This window comes from Pyrgilauda ruficollis, unplaced genomic scaffold, assembly GCF_017590135.1.
Source record: "Pyrgilauda ruficollis isolate IOZ18807 unplaced genomic scaffold, ASM1759013v1 scaffold460, whole genome shotgun sequence".
In the NCBI taxonomy this organism is placed as follows: Eukaryota; Metazoa; Chordata; class Aves; order Passeriformes; family Passeridae; genus Pyrgilauda; species Pyrgilauda ruficollis.
The window spans coordinates 1-17790 of NW_024526156.1; the positions used below are offsets into that span (position 1 = coordinate 1).

Here is a 17790-nt window from a genome sequence, read left to right on the forward strand (position 1 = left end):
CAAACTTGCCCTAAACCAGGACAGGGGGGGATGCTCCCAGCGCTGAAATTTTTCCTTATTTAGTAATTTTGTTGTAATTTATGTTAAGGTTTAATAAACCTTTTAAAATTTTAAAAAGTGGGCGGTCGTTTCTCACACACAGAATCATTTAGGTTTGAAAAGAGCTCTAAGATCAAATCCAACCAGTAACCTAACACTGCCAAGTCCACCATTAAACCACATCGTTAAGTGACACATCTATATGCCTTTAAATACCTCTAGGGATGGTGACTCCACCACTTCCTTGGGCAGCCTGTTCCAATGCTTTACGACCCATTTGGTGAAGAAATTTTTCCTAATATCCAATCTAAACCTCCACTGTCACAACTTGAGGCCATTTCCTCTCATCACTTGCTTTTTGAGACCAACACCCACCTTGCCACAACCTCCTTTCAGGTAGTTACAGAGAATTATGAGGTCTCCCGAGCCTCATTTTCTCCAGGCTAAACAACCTGAGCTCCCTCAGCCACTCCTCATAGGACTTATTCTCCAGCATCTTCCTCAGCTCTGTTTCCTTTCTCTGGACATGCTCCTGCACCTCAATGTCCTTCTTGTAGTGAGGGGCCAAAAACTGACCCCAGGATTCAAGGTGTGGCCTCACCAGTATCAAGTACAGAGGAACAATCACTTCCCTGGTCCTGCTGGCCACATGATTTCTGCTACAAGCCAGGCTGCCACTGGCATTCTTGGCCACCTGGGCACACGCTGGCTCATTTTAAGCTGGCTGTCAACAAGCACTCCCAAGTCCTTTTCCACTGGGCAGCTTTCTAGCCACTCCAAGCCTGTAGCACTGCCTGGGGTTGTTGTGACCCAAGTGCAGGACCTGGCACTTTGCCTTGTAATATGTGATATAGGTAATTCATGCTTATGTAGAATATGATATGAATATATGTTATAATGTTTAAAAGAAATACTTGAAAGAGTTTTGAAATCCACATGCGGGAGCTGAGGAATTGCCTCATACCAAGAGGCTGCCCATGCCATTTTGAAACTGCAGACAGCAGGGAGGAGGTCTAATTTGCAATCGAAAGAGCCTAGCTCTGGAAGGAGATGAATCGTTACTCAAAGGCCACCTGGGCGATATCGCCCTGAGATCAAGATAGCAGAAGCTGGGGGGAGGGGGGGGGGGGAACAATCACTTCCCTGGTCCTGCTGGCCACATGATTTCTGCTACAAGCCAGGCTGCCACTGGCATTCTTGGCCACCTGGGCACACGCTGGCTCATTTTAAGCTGGCTGTCAACAAGCACTCCCAAGTCCTTTTCCACTGGGCAGCTTTCTAGCCACTCCAAGCCTTGCATTGGAATACCAGGTTCCAGTAACCCTTCCATCAGCATTCATAGCTTGCCAGGAACCACATTGTCCAGTCCAACTCTGAGAAAGAGGATGACATGAATATAAATATGTTTCACTATGAAAAGAACAAGAGAGACTCTGCCTTGAGCCACAAAAAAGGTATAAAACCTGACTGTACCAGACTACCTTTGTGAACAGAGAGGGTCCGATGCGATAGAGGTCGGATCATGGTTCACCCAGTGTTGATCCCAGGGTTGATGCTGTCTCTTTAATTGTGGCTGTCGAAACTGTATATCAGTCACGCAATAAATTCTATTTTTTTGATTATTAAATTGGCTTGATCAATTTTTATCTATAACAGCCTTATTGAACCTCATACAATTTGCCTCAGCCCATATATCCAGCCTGTCCAGATCCCTCTGCATAACCTTCCTATCCTCAAGCAGATCAACAGTTCCACCCAACTGTTCCATTTTCAAATGTACAGAAGGGCAAAAGCAAGAAAAACTCATGAGCTGACATAAAGACAGTTTAATAGGTAAAGTAAAAGCTGTGCATGCAAGGAAAGCAAAATAAATTAATTCACTACTTCCCATTGGCAGTCAGGTGTTCAGCCATCTGCAGTAAAGCAGGGCTCCATCATACATAATGGTTACTTGGGAAGACAAATGCAGTAATTCCAAAATGTGTCTCCTTCATCCTTCTTCCTCTGCAGTTTTATTGCAAAAGCAGAACATCATATCATATGGAATATCCATTTAGTCATTTGGGGTCAGCCATCCCAGCTGTTTCCCCTCCCAGCTTCTTACCCATGTTCAGCCTACTTACTGGGGGATAGGGCAAAATGAGGAGAGAAAATACAACCCTCAACACTGTGTGAGCACTGTTCAGCCAAAACATGGGTTTGTTATCAACACTGTTTTAGTCACAAATCAAAAAGAAAACACCATTCAGGCCGCTATGAAGAAAATAATCTCCATCTCTTTTTCCATACCATTTGCACAATATACTTGGGTTGTACACTCTCCAGTACGTCATCATTAACCACCATCCCTCCTTCTCATCCTTTAGTATGCATACAGATATCATTCCCTTAGTCTATAGCCCCCCTTCCCCCCAAAGTGTCCATAAAATGTCCATTCAGTTCACTTAGTCTGTAACCTGGACTCTGTTAAGGTGGTCACTTAGAACAGGAGAAGTAGCGCATTGTGTGGAGTCATTTGGCACCAAAAGCAGCTCAGATTGTGTCACTGCTGCACTTGCACTGCTTTTTGCAAAGCCCATCCACCACTAGTTCAGGTGGTCCCTTTTATAGTACTACTTCTAGCATACAAATCAAATAATGGGTTACAACAGTTTAATCACATACCCATTACAATCTCCACCCCTGGTCCTTTTGGACCAGGCTATAGAGTTTTACATCACAATGAACTCCATGCCTTGCCCCTGCTCCAGCATGGATTCTCCATGGGCTGCAGTCCCTTTGGAGGCATACCTGTTCTAGCATACACTTATCCACAAACCAGTCACTTCAGCTCATACTGGAGTTCCTTCATGTCCAGTATGGCAGTACTAAACCATGGCATGATTTCATTCAGGCCATGATAGTCCACTGTTAGTCTCCACTGCTGCCAGACTTTTGCAGGCCATATGGAACTATTCAAGAGCGATTGAGTATTACTGCTTACTCCTTGGCTCTTCAATTGAAGAATCAGCTTCAGCCAGGGTCATCAGCTACTCTTTTGTTAACTCAATCACCTTCTATTCATCCTCCAGGTGCCACCCCCTTCTTCTCCCAGGGTCTTTTTCAGATGACAGCTGGGAAGAAATTCCCTGAAAAACCTAACCCACAACACAGCCCTAAAGAATTTAGTCTTAGTACTGATTAGTATAAGATAAACCAATAAAACACCATTTTTATGGTGCAGTGTAAACAACAAACAGGAATTTGAAAGTACAAATTTGAACAGAAGAGTGCAAACTTACGGAGGCAGTATCTCTGCAGCCATGAATATTTTCTCCACCAATTCTGAAAGTATACTGAGTAGATGTGCCAAGTTAGTGTTTACATCTTCATTTTTTTCTAACTTTGAAGGATTTAACTAAAACCAAAAGGGAAAAAAGACATAAGTTTTGTCTCTTGAATAGAACTACATATATAATTTGATAATATTACACACTGAATACTATTTCAAAATAAATTAAATATTCTACTTCTGTACAAATCTTGTACAGAACTTACAAATCTGTTTCAAGGGTTAGCCAGAAAACTAATGTGAAAAAGCAGTTTTTAAGTTCAAGTGCACTATGCTTTTAACAGCACATTTAACACTATCCACAAGTACCCACCTTTTTCTAACTATGTATATTTTCATCTTTTAATCCAGTATTCTGAGGACACAGCCCTCCCCTTTCCATAATTAAATTCAAGTGAAACAGAAGTTAGGAGAGTTGTTTTAGAAATAAAGGTAGGATCTAACACAAGCAGTTAATGTAAGAGGAATTTAAAAATTAAACTTAGTTCAGACACTGACTTCTAGCATATCTGGAGCTTAAAACAAGTTATTTAAGGTAAGCCATTCAGTAACTGCTACAACAGAACATACAAATGCTAAAGAATAAATACATATTTTAAAGAAACTTGAGTTTAAAAGCTTATTTAAAAGTGATGCTATGAACATTGTCCAAGCTCACATTTAGAAAAAAAAATCATAATCAGTTCAGTTCCAGTACTGAAATTATTTCTGAAGAATTAATAAATGCTTCTAAAGCAAATAACCAGTAGATAATAATTTCAATAAATCAAAATTTAAAAAACATAGTTCAAGTTATCACCTCACAGGACTGCTTGCTCTCCATTATCTTTAATATACTGTCTTTCAGTGCATGATGAACAAAACGTGTTGCTGTGGCTTTCATATATTGCTCCATAAGTGTACTTGCTAAAGTGGTGGCACGAAACAAAGTAGTAGCTTCATCTGAAAAAAATAAAGTGTAAAGTTGGAAAAATGAGACAACAAAAAGCAGAGGGGAAAAATAAGCTGTGTTCACAGTTTGATATATGATGCAATAAAGAGGAGACAGAAATGAAGACATGGGAGTTATTCCCTCCCCAGAGTTTCAGCTAATGTTAGTGTAATTAGTACAGTACCTTCCATGCTTATTTCCCTGTCATTTAGTGTTCGTAACAACAGTGACTCAAGCTTTTCATGAAGAAATATCTTCAATAAAATGCCAGCCAACAATGTTCTATCCTGGCCACAAACATGTGATAAGGCATAGACTACATGCATCTCTTTCTGGAGTATGAGCTGAAAGAAAACCAAAACAATGTTCAGAAATTTGTGCTAAAATAACAGTTGCCACAAATACAACTTAACAACATCTGTAAATGTTACTGAAATTTCTCTCAAACAACAGAGATACTGATTTTGACAGAAAAAATGAGGAAAAAAACTTAATACCTCTTTAAACTCACTGTACTCCTCTTCTGGCATGATCTTCTCCATAGAATATCGTGCTCGAACACGCAAAGATCCTGGCTCAATACCTTTCAGTGGTATATGGGAACTGAGTTGAAACCACTCATCTGTTGCATGTCCTTTCTGTAATCGGCTTAATTGGCAACGCATAAACACTTTAAGAAAAAAGCATTGTTAAATAGGTTATCTCCAGCAAAACAGTGCTAGCATTGAATAAATTATTTTTTTTTCAGCACGTCACCTTGCTTCAGCAAAGGAGTATTAATAAAAATGATCAAAATTTGTGACATCAAATATATGGACAGATTATCTCCTAGATGGTTTAACAGACTCCTGAAAACTGAAGTTGAAATATAAAGCATGCTATAAATAATGTATACCCAGAGATATGAAAAAAGGTTTCTTTTTAATGCCCAAACAGGGGAAAAAGCCCCTCTGCTCCCTCAGCTACCTATCAAACCTAGGCAGCAATAAGAAAATTAAAACAGGTAAAATGATTAGAATTCACTGTCCTCTTTTGAAGCCCTGGGCCCATACCTCTATCAGTTCTGCTCTTGAATCTCTTTGTTACCATTTTTAGACTTTATTTTTAGCTTTACTACATATTTCCCAAATGTTGTCAGATGTATTTCTTCAATACTTTGAAACTCCCAAGTTTAAGGCTGTAGCATTTTAGGCAAAACATATAAGAAGTCTTTCCCAGACAGGTTACTGCCCAAATAATGACAAGTCAACTACATATGACAAAAACATTAATTCACTTTTTTTTGGTGGTGTTGGTACCTTAAAATTACTAAGTAATGACCTGCACCAGCCTATTAAACCATAATTGAAAGTCTGATCTGACAGCTGACTAATAAGCTGCAGTAGTCAGACCATTGACCATTCCAAATTAAGCACATGCACTCCTGAACAGACTGTCTGGAACTTCTAAGCAAACACTCTTTTTCTGCATCTCTTGATGAAATCTACTTTTAATCAAGTCCCTCACATTTAAACAAAACAACTCCCCAAACAAAAAACACCCAATCATCCCCCCAAAAGTCAAAACAATCAAAACCACTATCACACTTCTTTTTCACTTTTCTGCAAGACCTTTGAACAGTTCTAGCAGACTTTCCACTGTCCCAATTCTGCAGTATGTTGGGTCATCATTTGCATAATCAGATAATGGAACAGAATGACATCATATTTCTAATATAGATTTAATATCTCATATTCTTTGGAGTTGATGCATTGATAAGGTAACACATTTAAGTCAGTCAGATAGTGGATATACCAATTCATCATCATCTGCTACTTATCACAAGTGTGGACTGGACTGTCTTTACACCAGATAATCAATTGACTTTCCCAAAATATTTCTTCTGAGCAAAGCTCTCACACCCTCAACTGAGCAACCTGCTTTCTTGTTTTGCTTGTGCATATAAGGCATGTATCTCATTGACAGGAACAGTGAGATACAGGATTCAGAATAACCTGATTGAAAGGAATGAGGGATTTGTCTTTACAAACAAACTGTGGGTCTGCTAGTAGATAAAACTAGATACTGAGAGATAAAAGAAACAATGGGAGGGATTCCACTGATTGATAAATGGAATGAGAGAGATTTGTCTTTAGAAACAAACTGTAGGTCTGCTGATAAATAAAATTGGATAGTGAGAGATGAAAGAAAAAATGGGAAGAACCATAAATTCTGTAGGAATTCCACTGAGTGACACAAGGAAAAAAAAAAAAAATGGGGGGGGGGATACAATAGAAGGGGGTCTTTAGGTATTAGGCGTTTTGGGAAGTCTGTACCTCTCAAGTACCTCAGCCAATGGGGAAAGAGAGAGGGAAATGCTGTTGGGAAATTAGGATAAAAAGGAGGCTGCATCCTCCAAAAATTTGAGAGACCCCATGGGAAATACCCATGACCTCTCCCTTTATTCGAATAAGGTTACAGGACTCCTCTGTCTCCTTTTTGGACATAAACCTCTGGTCTTTGTGGATCAATTTTCCTGACACTGATGATTTAATTTGTCCCATGGTTATACAGTAGCACTTTCTAGTGATAATATAAATTTTATCATCTTATTTTGATCTTAAAAGATTGAAACAGAAACATCAACATATGGACTGTAGAATACTTGTTATAATTCATATTCAAAAACTTTAAGAAATACTTTCTGCTACTTAGAAAAGTATATTGAACTATTAGGCTATGTTCAATAAGAGATTGCCATTAGTTGAGGATTTAAGGATGTTTAAACTTTGCAGTCTGGCACATTATGATAGAATAACAAATATACAGAAAAACCCCCAAAAGTTGATCCATTCTTTGCAAGCACAGTCAAAAACTGTATACAACAACTTTGAACCAAGAACGTTTTATGTGATGAATGCTAGCAAAAATAAAAGGTAAAACTGAGCTTTCTTAATAGTTTGTTTGCAAATTAAGCTTAGGGATTAATATTTAGTAACAAGTTTATATATTGATGATTAATAATTATAATCTGGAAATCAAACTTAAAGTGGTTAAAACTTATGGTTTTTTTAGAATGGAAATGAACTTAAGTTTACAGTGAAGACTTTATGAAGCCTTTGTTGAACCCAACCAGAACCAACCAAACCCCCTAAAACCACTTACTTATTCAGAATAAAAGCTTATCTAAATGTTGACAAAGAATAAATTGCTCAATGATGGACATATTAAATGCTGGCTTTCCCACCCACAGCTTACTTATGTGTTAGCACAATCCATTTACAAGGCAGTGAGGAGCTGTTAAGAACTTGAAACTGTTATACTAAGTTCTTCGAAGAAGGGCCTGCGAACATCTTATTTTTGGTACCTAGTGTTGGTAGACAATATGTTGTTACTACCATTAACAAGTACTTGATAGGCTCCATAGTTTCTCCCCCTTGTTCAAAGTCCACCCATGTCAATGCAAGAGTGCTTACATATACTACTTAATACGTTTAGCACATATTTAATGAAGAATATGAGAGGGAAGGAGCCAAGTATATAATCTGCCATAGTAGGCTTATTTCCCAGTGCCACAGAAGTGATACATGTGTATCACAGTGACTTTTTTTGTCCTCTAGCTGCATATTTTCAAATTACTTCAAAACCAAGCTATGGCACTACTGCAAATACAAACTGGCTGAAAAGAGAGACAAAGGCAATGTGTGCTTGCAGCCCAGAAAGCCAACTGCATCCTGGGCTGCACCAAAAGCAGTGTGGGCAGCAGGTCAAGGGAGGTGATTCTTCCACTCTACTCTGCTCTCATAAGACTACACAGAATACTGTGTTCAGCTCTGGGACCCCAAGCCTAAGAAGGAAGTGAACCTGCTTGAGCAGGTCCAGAGGAGGGCCACCAAGATGATCGGGGGCTGGAACAGCTCCTCTGTGAGGAAAGGTTGAGAGAGCTGGGGTTGCTTAACATAGAGAAAACGGTGGAAAGACCTTATAGCAGCCTTCCAGTACTTTAAGGGAACCTATGGGAATAATGAGGAGGGACTTTATCAGCAATTGTAGTGATATGACAAGGGGTAATAGCTTCAAACTGAGAATGGGTTTAGATTAGACACTGGGAAAAAATTCTTTACTGTGAGGGTGGTGAGGCACTGGAACAGGTTGCCCAGAGAAGCTGTGGTTGCTCCATCACAAGTGTTCAAGGCTAGGTTGGATGGGGCTTGGAGCAACCTGGTATAGTGGAAGGTGCCCCTGCCCATGGCAGCAGGTTGGAACTAGATGATCTTTAAAGTCTCAAGCCAAGCCATTCTATGATTCTATGACATAGACAGGACAGCTGACCCAACCTGACCAAAGGGATATCCCATAATACATGGTGTTGTGGTCAGAAGTACTAAGAAGAATACTAAGCTAAGAAAAAGGAGGAGGGAGGGGCATTCATTATTAAGGCATTTGTCTTCCAAAGCAACCACTATGCATACTGAGGCCCTACTTCCCAGCAAGTGTCTGGACATCATTTGTTGATGGGAAGCAGAGAATAAATTTTTTCCTTTGTTTCCATGTGCAGCCTTTGCTTTTCTTTGTTAAACTGCCTTTATCTTGACCCATGAGTTTTTCACCTTATCCTTTCTCCTCCTGTCCCCCTGAGGAGGGGGAGTGAGAGAGCCACTTGGTGGGCACCTGGCAGCCAGACAAGGTCAACTCGCCACAAATATTGAAAAAAAATATAGCTCTGACATTACTCCTATTTCAGAGCAATCCACTTTTAAAAACTGTGGCTACAAAGGAGAAATGTTCAGAAAGGTAATCAACCCCTTTTCTTGCTTTTGGAGGTTTAGGCAATATTGCACACAGACAAGCTGGATATGGTCTCTTTTAGCTCCGTTTTTCTCCCCATATACTTCAAATATTTAATAGGGATGGAGATGTAGGCAGATATGCTTGTTAATTCAAGTCGATATGGTCTAATTCTTATCCCAAAATGAAAGGACTGTCAGGTTATGCTCTAAGAGTCTACCTAGCCATGATCAAAAAACATTGCCAATCCTCTTGACCTAGGTAAGAAAATAATCTATAACCTTCCGCCAGTTGGATACATCTAAAAGTAGCACAATCTTAATCTGGACAAAGAGAAGGAAACTACAAGAACACTTTAAAAGAAGTTACTGAAGTATCCCATTCATGAATTTTCCTTTGAAAGGGTCTTTTACTATCCAAAGCTTTGGCCAAGATAAAGAATTTTCTAGCTCAAATGCATAGAACCATGCAATAGCAAGGTCACAACTGCAATCAGAAAGTCCTTTTGTCTGTCAAATGAAATACATCTTTTTTCCTTTTGCTATGCAGAAAATTTTGTAGTTAAAGGAAAGAGCAACAGTTTTGAAACTGAATTAGGTTTGCCAAGACCATTCCGTCTTCAAAGTAATTCTTCTGCTTTCGTCAAAGTTTCCCTACAAATCTCTTCTCTGAGAGGAAAAAAAGAGAAATAAATTGACACGGAGGCAAACATAACAGGCCAGTAACATAATACCATGCAAATTAAAACCAACAGCAACAGATTATCAGTACTGTGCTAGGCTTTGGGACAGGTCGGAATACAACAGAAATGTACTTGGAACAACTGTTGGGTGAGAGGGTGTCTGTTCTGCAGGCAACAGAGAGAAGGCAAAAGGATGAAGTTACAAGACAATTATGGTGGGAAACAAAATACCTTGAAAGCCAAAAAATCACATTGTGTGGCTCAGAATTCAAGTGTGGGTTTTTTGGGGGGGGGGTTCATTTTGGTGGGTTGGGTTTGGGGTTTTTTGTTTAGTTTTGTTTTTTGAAAGCTGATAAGTCTTACCGTCTTGTTAGTAGTTTTCTGGAACAGAAAAATAGAAACAAAACAGCTGAAGAAGCTGTGTAAATAACAGGAGGAAAGTACAATCTTGGGAACACAGATGAGATAGAATGGGGGGAAGAACAAGATGCTACAAGGACTGAGGCAAGTTTTGTTCTACAGACTGTCAAATTGGAGTTTAATTTATTTTCAAGTGAGGAAAGTACTACTGTTTCTCTCTCTTTCTCACTGGAAACAACAAGAAAACCTGAGAAGGACAAAAGTAATTCCACACAGTTGAGCTTAAAAAAAATTAAAGAAATTAACTTAATGAAACTTAACATTTTATGAAGGAGATTAATTCTGACAGCTTCTCTTTTTTTTTTTTTTTTGTAAACATGGTCACAGTATAACACAATAGGTATACTGGAATAGAGCTAGAAAAGCCATCAGATATACAGTATTGGACTACTGTGCATTTTACTACTAAAAAGCATTCAGGTTCTTACTGTAAAAACATTAATATGAAATCAGTAACAGACATCTAAAACATACCAATACAGCTGTATGATAGCCACAGAATATACTTAATTCTCTTGTGACAATGTTTGACAAGAGCAATGCAAACTCTATCCATTGTTAAAGTATATATGCATCCTTTACATAAAAATACTTACATATATCTGGATCTTTACTTTTCTTTGTTTTGTTACTAAGACTTATCTCAAATCTATTAATATCAGATGAAAGATCACTGGGGAAAAAGACAAAAAGCCCCAATCAATACTATATTTGGCCAACATTTAAATTTATTCTAAAGTTATTTCAATCCTAAGTTATTATGACCAGCCAAAGATACTTAGATTCATACATAAAATTCTATCTATGCATTTGTGGATCCTATATAACCATCCATACGGTATTTTTTAAAAGCAGATACAAAACAGTACAGTGCATAGAATCTTAAATGCAATGCAACTTTCAAGTGAAATTCAGTAATTCAATAAGATTAAGACTTACTCAAAGACAAATTCTTCTGACCATACAGGGTTCTGACCTTCCCTGATATGTGTTTTTGCTACCTGGACACTGTTCAGGTAGATGTTACAATATGGATTAGTAAAATGTTTTACTGGGAGTGTATGAGCTTCTTCTACATGCAAGATAAGACTGCTGACCTAAAGAAAATAAACAAAGTTTATTCATTTATTTAAGAAAGAATGGAATTCTTCCCAATTCTTCCCCCCCCCCCCCCCCATGTTGAGGCTTAATGTTAAGGAATAAATATTAAATACAAACTATAACTTCCTAATAGAAAGAGAAAGGAAGAGGAATAATGAAAGAAGATTTTAAGAGGCACCAGGGACAAAGTAAGAGCAACAACTTGAAAATAAACCTCCAGCACCATAGCTTTACCTCATTTTTTATTTAAAAAACATCAGTATAAGATTTGCAATTACTAACTTTTCTATGCATAGAATATTCTGCTGAAGCTAAAGACTTGCATCTTAAGTAAGAACCATGGACAAATCCAAACACAATGCTGCAGTTCATGCTTTCCTAATAGATTAGGCTCAATTTGAGTCAGCAGTGAGCCCTAGCAGACAAGAGGGTAAAACACATCCTGGGGTGCATCAAGCACAGCATAACCAGCCACTCAAAAGGGATGATTATCCTGCTGTATTTAGCATTGGAGCGGCCTCACCTTAAGTACTGTGTGCAGTTCTGGGCCCCACCATTTAAGAAGGATGTGAAGGTCCTTGAATGCGTCTAGAGAAGGGCAACAAAGCCAGTGAAGGAGTTGGAATGAATGTTCTGTGAGGAGCAGCTGAGGACACTGGGCTTGTTTAGTTTGGAGAAAAAGAGGCTGAGGAGTGACCTCATTGCTCTCTACAGTTTCCTGAGGAGGGGAAGTGGAGAGGGAGGTGCTGAGCTCTTCTCCCTGGGATCCAGTGACAGGATGTGTGGGAATGGTTCAAGGCTGCACCAGGGGAGGTTTAGATTACATTAGGAAGCATTTCTTTACCCAGAGTGTGGTCAAATAGTGGAACAGGCTTTTCCCAGAGAGGTGGTTGATGTCCCAAACCCATCAGTGTTTAAGAGGTACTTGGATGATGCCCTTACTTAATACTATGCTTTAACTTTTGGTCAGCCCTGAACTGATCAGGGTGTTGGACTAGGTGATTGTTGTAGGTCCCTTTCAACTGAAATATTCTATTCTATTCTATTCTATTCTATTCTATTCCAGTAGATTACATAAAATTCTTTTGTTTAACACACTACACTGTTTTCTCCCTGTTATAAGGAAGGTCTGTACCACAGATTCTCAAAATAAGGGCACTTGGAAACCCAATTTCCAAAAAATGAGAAGTGAACACTCTGAACTCATTTACATTAAATATATTTAAATAGTCTACTATTTTACAAACTTCTGAATTTCATGCAATTCATAGCTTAATCAAATATCTACAGATATTAACTGAAGTAAATTTAGTCAAATACAGGAAATATTATATTTAATCAGGTCAAAGTTTCATTTAAATGCAAATATTGAGTACCCAAAATTTCAAAGGACAGTTTGAGAAACCCTGAAACTGATATAACTTCTGTAAGACAGTCATGGAAGTATGATTTTTGATCTTTATACACTTCATCTACCTTGATCATTCATGCTTTTTATAGTTTTCACCTCTCTAAATAGTTCAATACTTCCCATACTTATTTACCTGGAAAATCTTTTACTCATTCCAGCCTATAGTTTTCTCATTTTCTTTATACATTTGATATAAGATGATCAAAACTAGCTGTATCCTAAATGAGAATACCATAAATATGAAATAGTATCTATCTTCTATACTATTTCTTCATGCAGCCTAATATTTGCTTTGTGTTTGCAAATACAGAATTATTTCAGATGATCACTATGTAGGCGCTTTGCTTTTTTGGCTCCAAATTTCTTCTGCCCTTCATATATCAATTGATCTAATTTAGTTTACTTTTTCAGAAGTATTCAATCATCTTTAATGTTGACCACAGAATAATTTTGCATTTCCTAAAAAACCCCACCCATAAAATGTATTCCTTTTCCTATAGACTGGTAAAACAGCCACTTCCAACATTCATAGCATTCAAAGATACCAGGGATTCTTGATTCCCATTATTCTTCAATCATCACTTATGTAGTCATTTATGGTTATCTGTCCTCTACCTCTGAAAGAAATTCTGGACACAATAGTACTCTCAAGAAACCAAAAGAACATACACCACCATCACAGTTAAGCGTGTATTTGTCACTGAAAAATTAATATATTAGTTATACTATTATTTTGGTTACATGTGACATAAGTCTGTCAAATCTGGTGAACTGCAAGAGTTAAGACAATACAAATGCTGAATTGTTGACACTTAAATGTGATCAGAAATTATTACCTAGCAAAACATCTGCCAATTGCCTAAACACCATTTTGATCTTTGTGCATATAGATATCATAATAGAGTGGAAGTAATTCCTTTTGGTTTACCAAAGGTACTGTATAACTACAAGAAAAAGAAAGCACATGCAGGATTTAGTATTGTTGAAAGTTCTGACATATATCATAATTTTGCAACAAGGAGGCAACCTCTCCCCCTCTTCCCCCCCCGTATCTATATAGCTTCACCTGACGTAGACGTTTATTTGATGTCCCTGGACTGTTTTTCCTTAAACTGCAAAACATCTGCAGAGCCTTCATCCAGTCCTAAAAGATAAAGGCACAAAACAGTGTAACAAAAAGTCAGATACAGCTTCTTGCAATAGAACTGACATATCAAAAATATCTGAAGTTGTTTCTTTAGCTTAAAAAGAACCAACTTGTATACAACTCAGAGTATGAAACTTTAAATAGTAAAGCAAAATTCATATATTTCTCAGTAAATCTAAAAAGACATTTGCAAATTTGAGTTTCTCCTTTTAGAAATATCAAGCATTACTAATAGATATACAGAGACCTTTATCAATTTTCCAGATTAGTCATACTTAATTAAATAAAAAATGGTATGTAAAATGAAGCAAGACTTGATTGCTTCTGAAAAAATAACAGATAAGTCAAACTGTTCTGATCATTCTCTACTTTTATATACAGTTGTATTTACTCTGTGTGCTTCAAACAAAAAACAAAGCATCATTAACAAAAAAACACTGAAAAGTATAACCTTCACCCCCATTCTCTCTGCTCACAAATGCATAAAGCAGAGTAGATACTTGGGAAGGTGGAAGATATGCTATAGCCTCATTTCTCATGTTTTCACATCCCACACTGTCAAATTTTGTAAATTCTCATGAAGCACAAAATTTAGGCTTTGACTAACATTTATAAAGGTGTAGGTCAAAGATCTGCTAGCTACTCTCAAAGTGCAATTTAATAATTTTAAAAATACAGCTACATTCAATATTGCAGCTATTCTCAAGTAAACTACTTTGGGAGTGAAGTTTAAGCTTTCAAAACGTTCCATAAAATGAGGAACTGTCAACTATGCATCAAATTTTTATTAGCTTGCTTTCTTATTCAAATAAGAAAAAGCAAATAAAGAACCATAGAACTTACTAAATACTCTAAATTAATCTACATGTTTCCTAGATACAGTAATCTTTATTCTCCCTTTTAACAGGAAAAACTATTCCCTTAAACGTCACAGTTTACAGCAGCAAGTATGAAAAGTGCACCATAGTATGCACAATGACACTAGCTATGTCATGAGGCTAACATATGTCATGTATATGAGGCTAACACTACATTACATTACATTGACATAATGGTTTGCACAAACCTCAAACAACATGCAATCCATTGGACAGCTGCTTTGATATTTACCACATTATATGAAAACCATACAATTTTCCTTAGTATGACAACAAAACTATTCTTCTGTGAAACATTACAAAGTACAGACAGCTGTAACTTCTGAGAACATAAGCATCAGTAAAACATCTGACTTACCTGAACCAGAATCATTTTATAAAACAAATCCCAGTATTCTGTATAAATGCAGTGAACATCTTAAGTGTTAAGCAAATCTAAACCAAAAGCAGATTATACCAAATGTTCAGAAAACAGGGCAGGACATTCTGCATGTCCTGACAGGATATTCTGTCTACTACACATTCTTAAATAAAATCAAATGCATAGCTTGACTTCTGACACAAAATGTCTGTTTCAGAGCTCTGGAATACCAAAACAACTTGATGAATAAGAACATTGTCACATCTTCCATATGCTCTCCTATTAGTGAGTGACTTTTAGAGAATTAAACTCCATTCCTACATTTCTTAATCAGAAAACATTAACTGTTAGAGAGCTAATAACTAAATGATACCAATATAAAACATAAAACCCCCTTTATTTTGTGCAAGATCAGGGCCTAAGACAGGACAAAACTGTAAATGGTTTGACAGATTTTGATTGGTGGACATACCTCCTTTGCATTTTAGTTCTTATCAGGAATGTGCTCTTGAAGCAAAACTCCCACTTACCATGCTGTGGTTCATTAGTAGGAAGAGTGCTGGAAAGTGAACTGTTTTTTTTCATTGAACTACTCCAAAATATATTCTCCAGAAATATCTAATTGAAACTAATGGAAGTTCAGTCCATGGGACCAGACTAGAACTTCTCCAAAGTAGAATCCCTAAAGCATAAGTAATGTAAGTGCTGGATTATCATCACCAGCTATATCTCTTACAGATCTGCTATTATTGCATGGAAATATTTGCTAATGTAGACATAGCCACCATACATTGTACACTTGCTTTCTATTAGAGAAGGATAATATCATTAAACACTACAAAACAAAAAATTGCTTTTAAAATTATATTTATCAACAAAAGCTCTCACCTGCACTTGTTCTTGAGTTTCTCCTGCAAAGTAAAAGATGTAATGCTCTTCACTAAAGTGCTGAACTACTATCTGAAAACAGTTAGGCCTTAAAATCAAGCAAAACAAAAATGTCAGAAAAAAACCCAACAAGAAATGTCTCTACATGCTTCAAAAGTGCATTTTGGTTGGAATTAACAACGCAATTTCAAGAAAACTGCACTATAGTTCAACTAGATTGTTTCAGAATATTTAAGAAACTTGGAACAATTTGTATTGAATATACATGTACACTGACACTTGAGGCAAAATGCATCTGATAGCATTATCAAGTCTTTTATGAGGACTATTCACTACGAACATTTTAAATGATGCACAGGTTCAGCATTACACCCCAAGTACTTAATCATGCCTTATGGATTTGTTGTTTTAGGAGTTCAGGAAACAATATTAACATAAGGAATTCTTTATCTGAATGTGTTCCACAGCTCTCACAACCAATAAAATGTGTACTGGACCATGATCAAATATGTGTCAAAGAAACTTTTAAAGCTTTAAATGTGAGTATAACATCTCAATTTTATGTACGTACACTCATTTGTCGAGAAATATAAAAAATATTTTGTACTGTTACATTAAAAGTTGCACACTACAAGTACACTGAGTCGTCCACATTACCTTCAAGGTAATTTGGCTCTCCCAAACACAGAGTTGCATGAAGGATCTTACTTCACTTGCATGTGATATTTCAGTCTTCCCTTCCCCCCCTCCATTGTTTAGGTAAATACTGGCATGGCATTTTCTGGCCATGCACACAGGAGGATTGAGGAGGGGGGCAAAAAGTAGCTGGGTCAGGGGCTACTCAAGACATGCAAAGCTACAGCTTTCACTGTACTACTGAGAAAAGGGGAAAGATATTTTAAGTAGGTGGTAAAAAAAAGAGGAATTTTGTCTCAACTACAGTTCTTCATCAACAGCTTTCTCAAGCAGGTGCAACCATACATTTCCTTTTACCCACAGTTTCAGTGTTACTTATTATCTGAATATATTTTAACTCACAGTACAGAATTTCTTAGAAGCTACTCAACAGTCACCATTAACCAAAACACTCCTTGTTTAGTCTCCACCAAAGTTTCGTGTATAATTGCCAACTTTCATGAGGAATATTTCAGTATTTTTTGAAATGGTACCCTCATATCTATGGATCCTCATTGCAATAGTTGCGCAGATCTTTCAAAATTATTGCAAAATGTATAAAACTCAGATGCTACAAGAACACCAGATCTTTGCAGCTTAAGAAATGCCACTAATTTTAAACATCTATCTTCACATTATCTATGTGAAAAGACTTTAAGTTGATTAAATGCTTTTAATAAATATTAAGATGCATGGAATAACCAGAGCTGCTGTTTAATGTGTTTTTCCATTTGTTATGAAAAAATAACATTTGCAGGAGTAAATGCATCTTTTTCTTCTATATCACACAGGACTGCATATTTTTTTATAATTAACAGTGAAAAAAGTGTGATCGCTTTCATCTTAGGTACCAATGATATTAGGAAGTAGTTTGATTCTCAATGTCTTTGCCAACAATCAAATCACTTGCAGTTGACATATTTAGTACAGTAAATGAAACTGTGAAAATGCTCTCTTTCAAAAATAATTTTAAAAATGTTTGCTTATATGAACTAACTTGTTCCTCTAACATTAGTTGGTTTAATCTGATTCTTATTGATTCCTAAATAGAAAACCATTGACACATTATCTACCTAATTTAGCTTTCTAATACCTATTAACAAAATAATGTAGATCTTTCAGAACTGACAAAATTCTTGATCTTATCAATTCTTGGTTC

The 17790-nt window shown here is 37.0% G+C and overlaps 1 protein-coding gene across 1 annotated transcript in view; it reads right to left on the minus strand.

Annotated features, from left to right (window-relative positions):
• Positions 1–3179: 3179 nt before the first annotated feature.
• Positions 3180–17790, minus strand: part of LOC121359715 (ras GTPase-activating protein 1-like) — a 40500-nt gene continuing 25889 nt past the window's right edge. The window contains exons 9-16 of the mRNA XM_041478855.1: positions 15957–16044; positions 13749–13826; positions 11110–11267; positions 10767–10843; positions 4799–4971; positions 4486–4645; positions 4170–4312; positions 3180–3436 (exon numbers count right to left, since the gene is read on the minus strand). Coding sequence (XP_041334789.1) covers positions 3317–3436; positions 4170–4312; positions 4486–4645; positions 4799–4971; positions 10767–10843; positions 11110–11267; positions 13749–13826; positions 15957–16044 — 997 coding nt within the window. The 3' untranslated portion in view covers positions 3180–3316. The remainder of the gene's footprint in view (positions 3437–4169; positions 4313–4485; positions 4646–4798; positions 4972–10766; positions 10844–11109; positions 11268–13748; positions 13827–15956; positions 16045–17790) is intronic.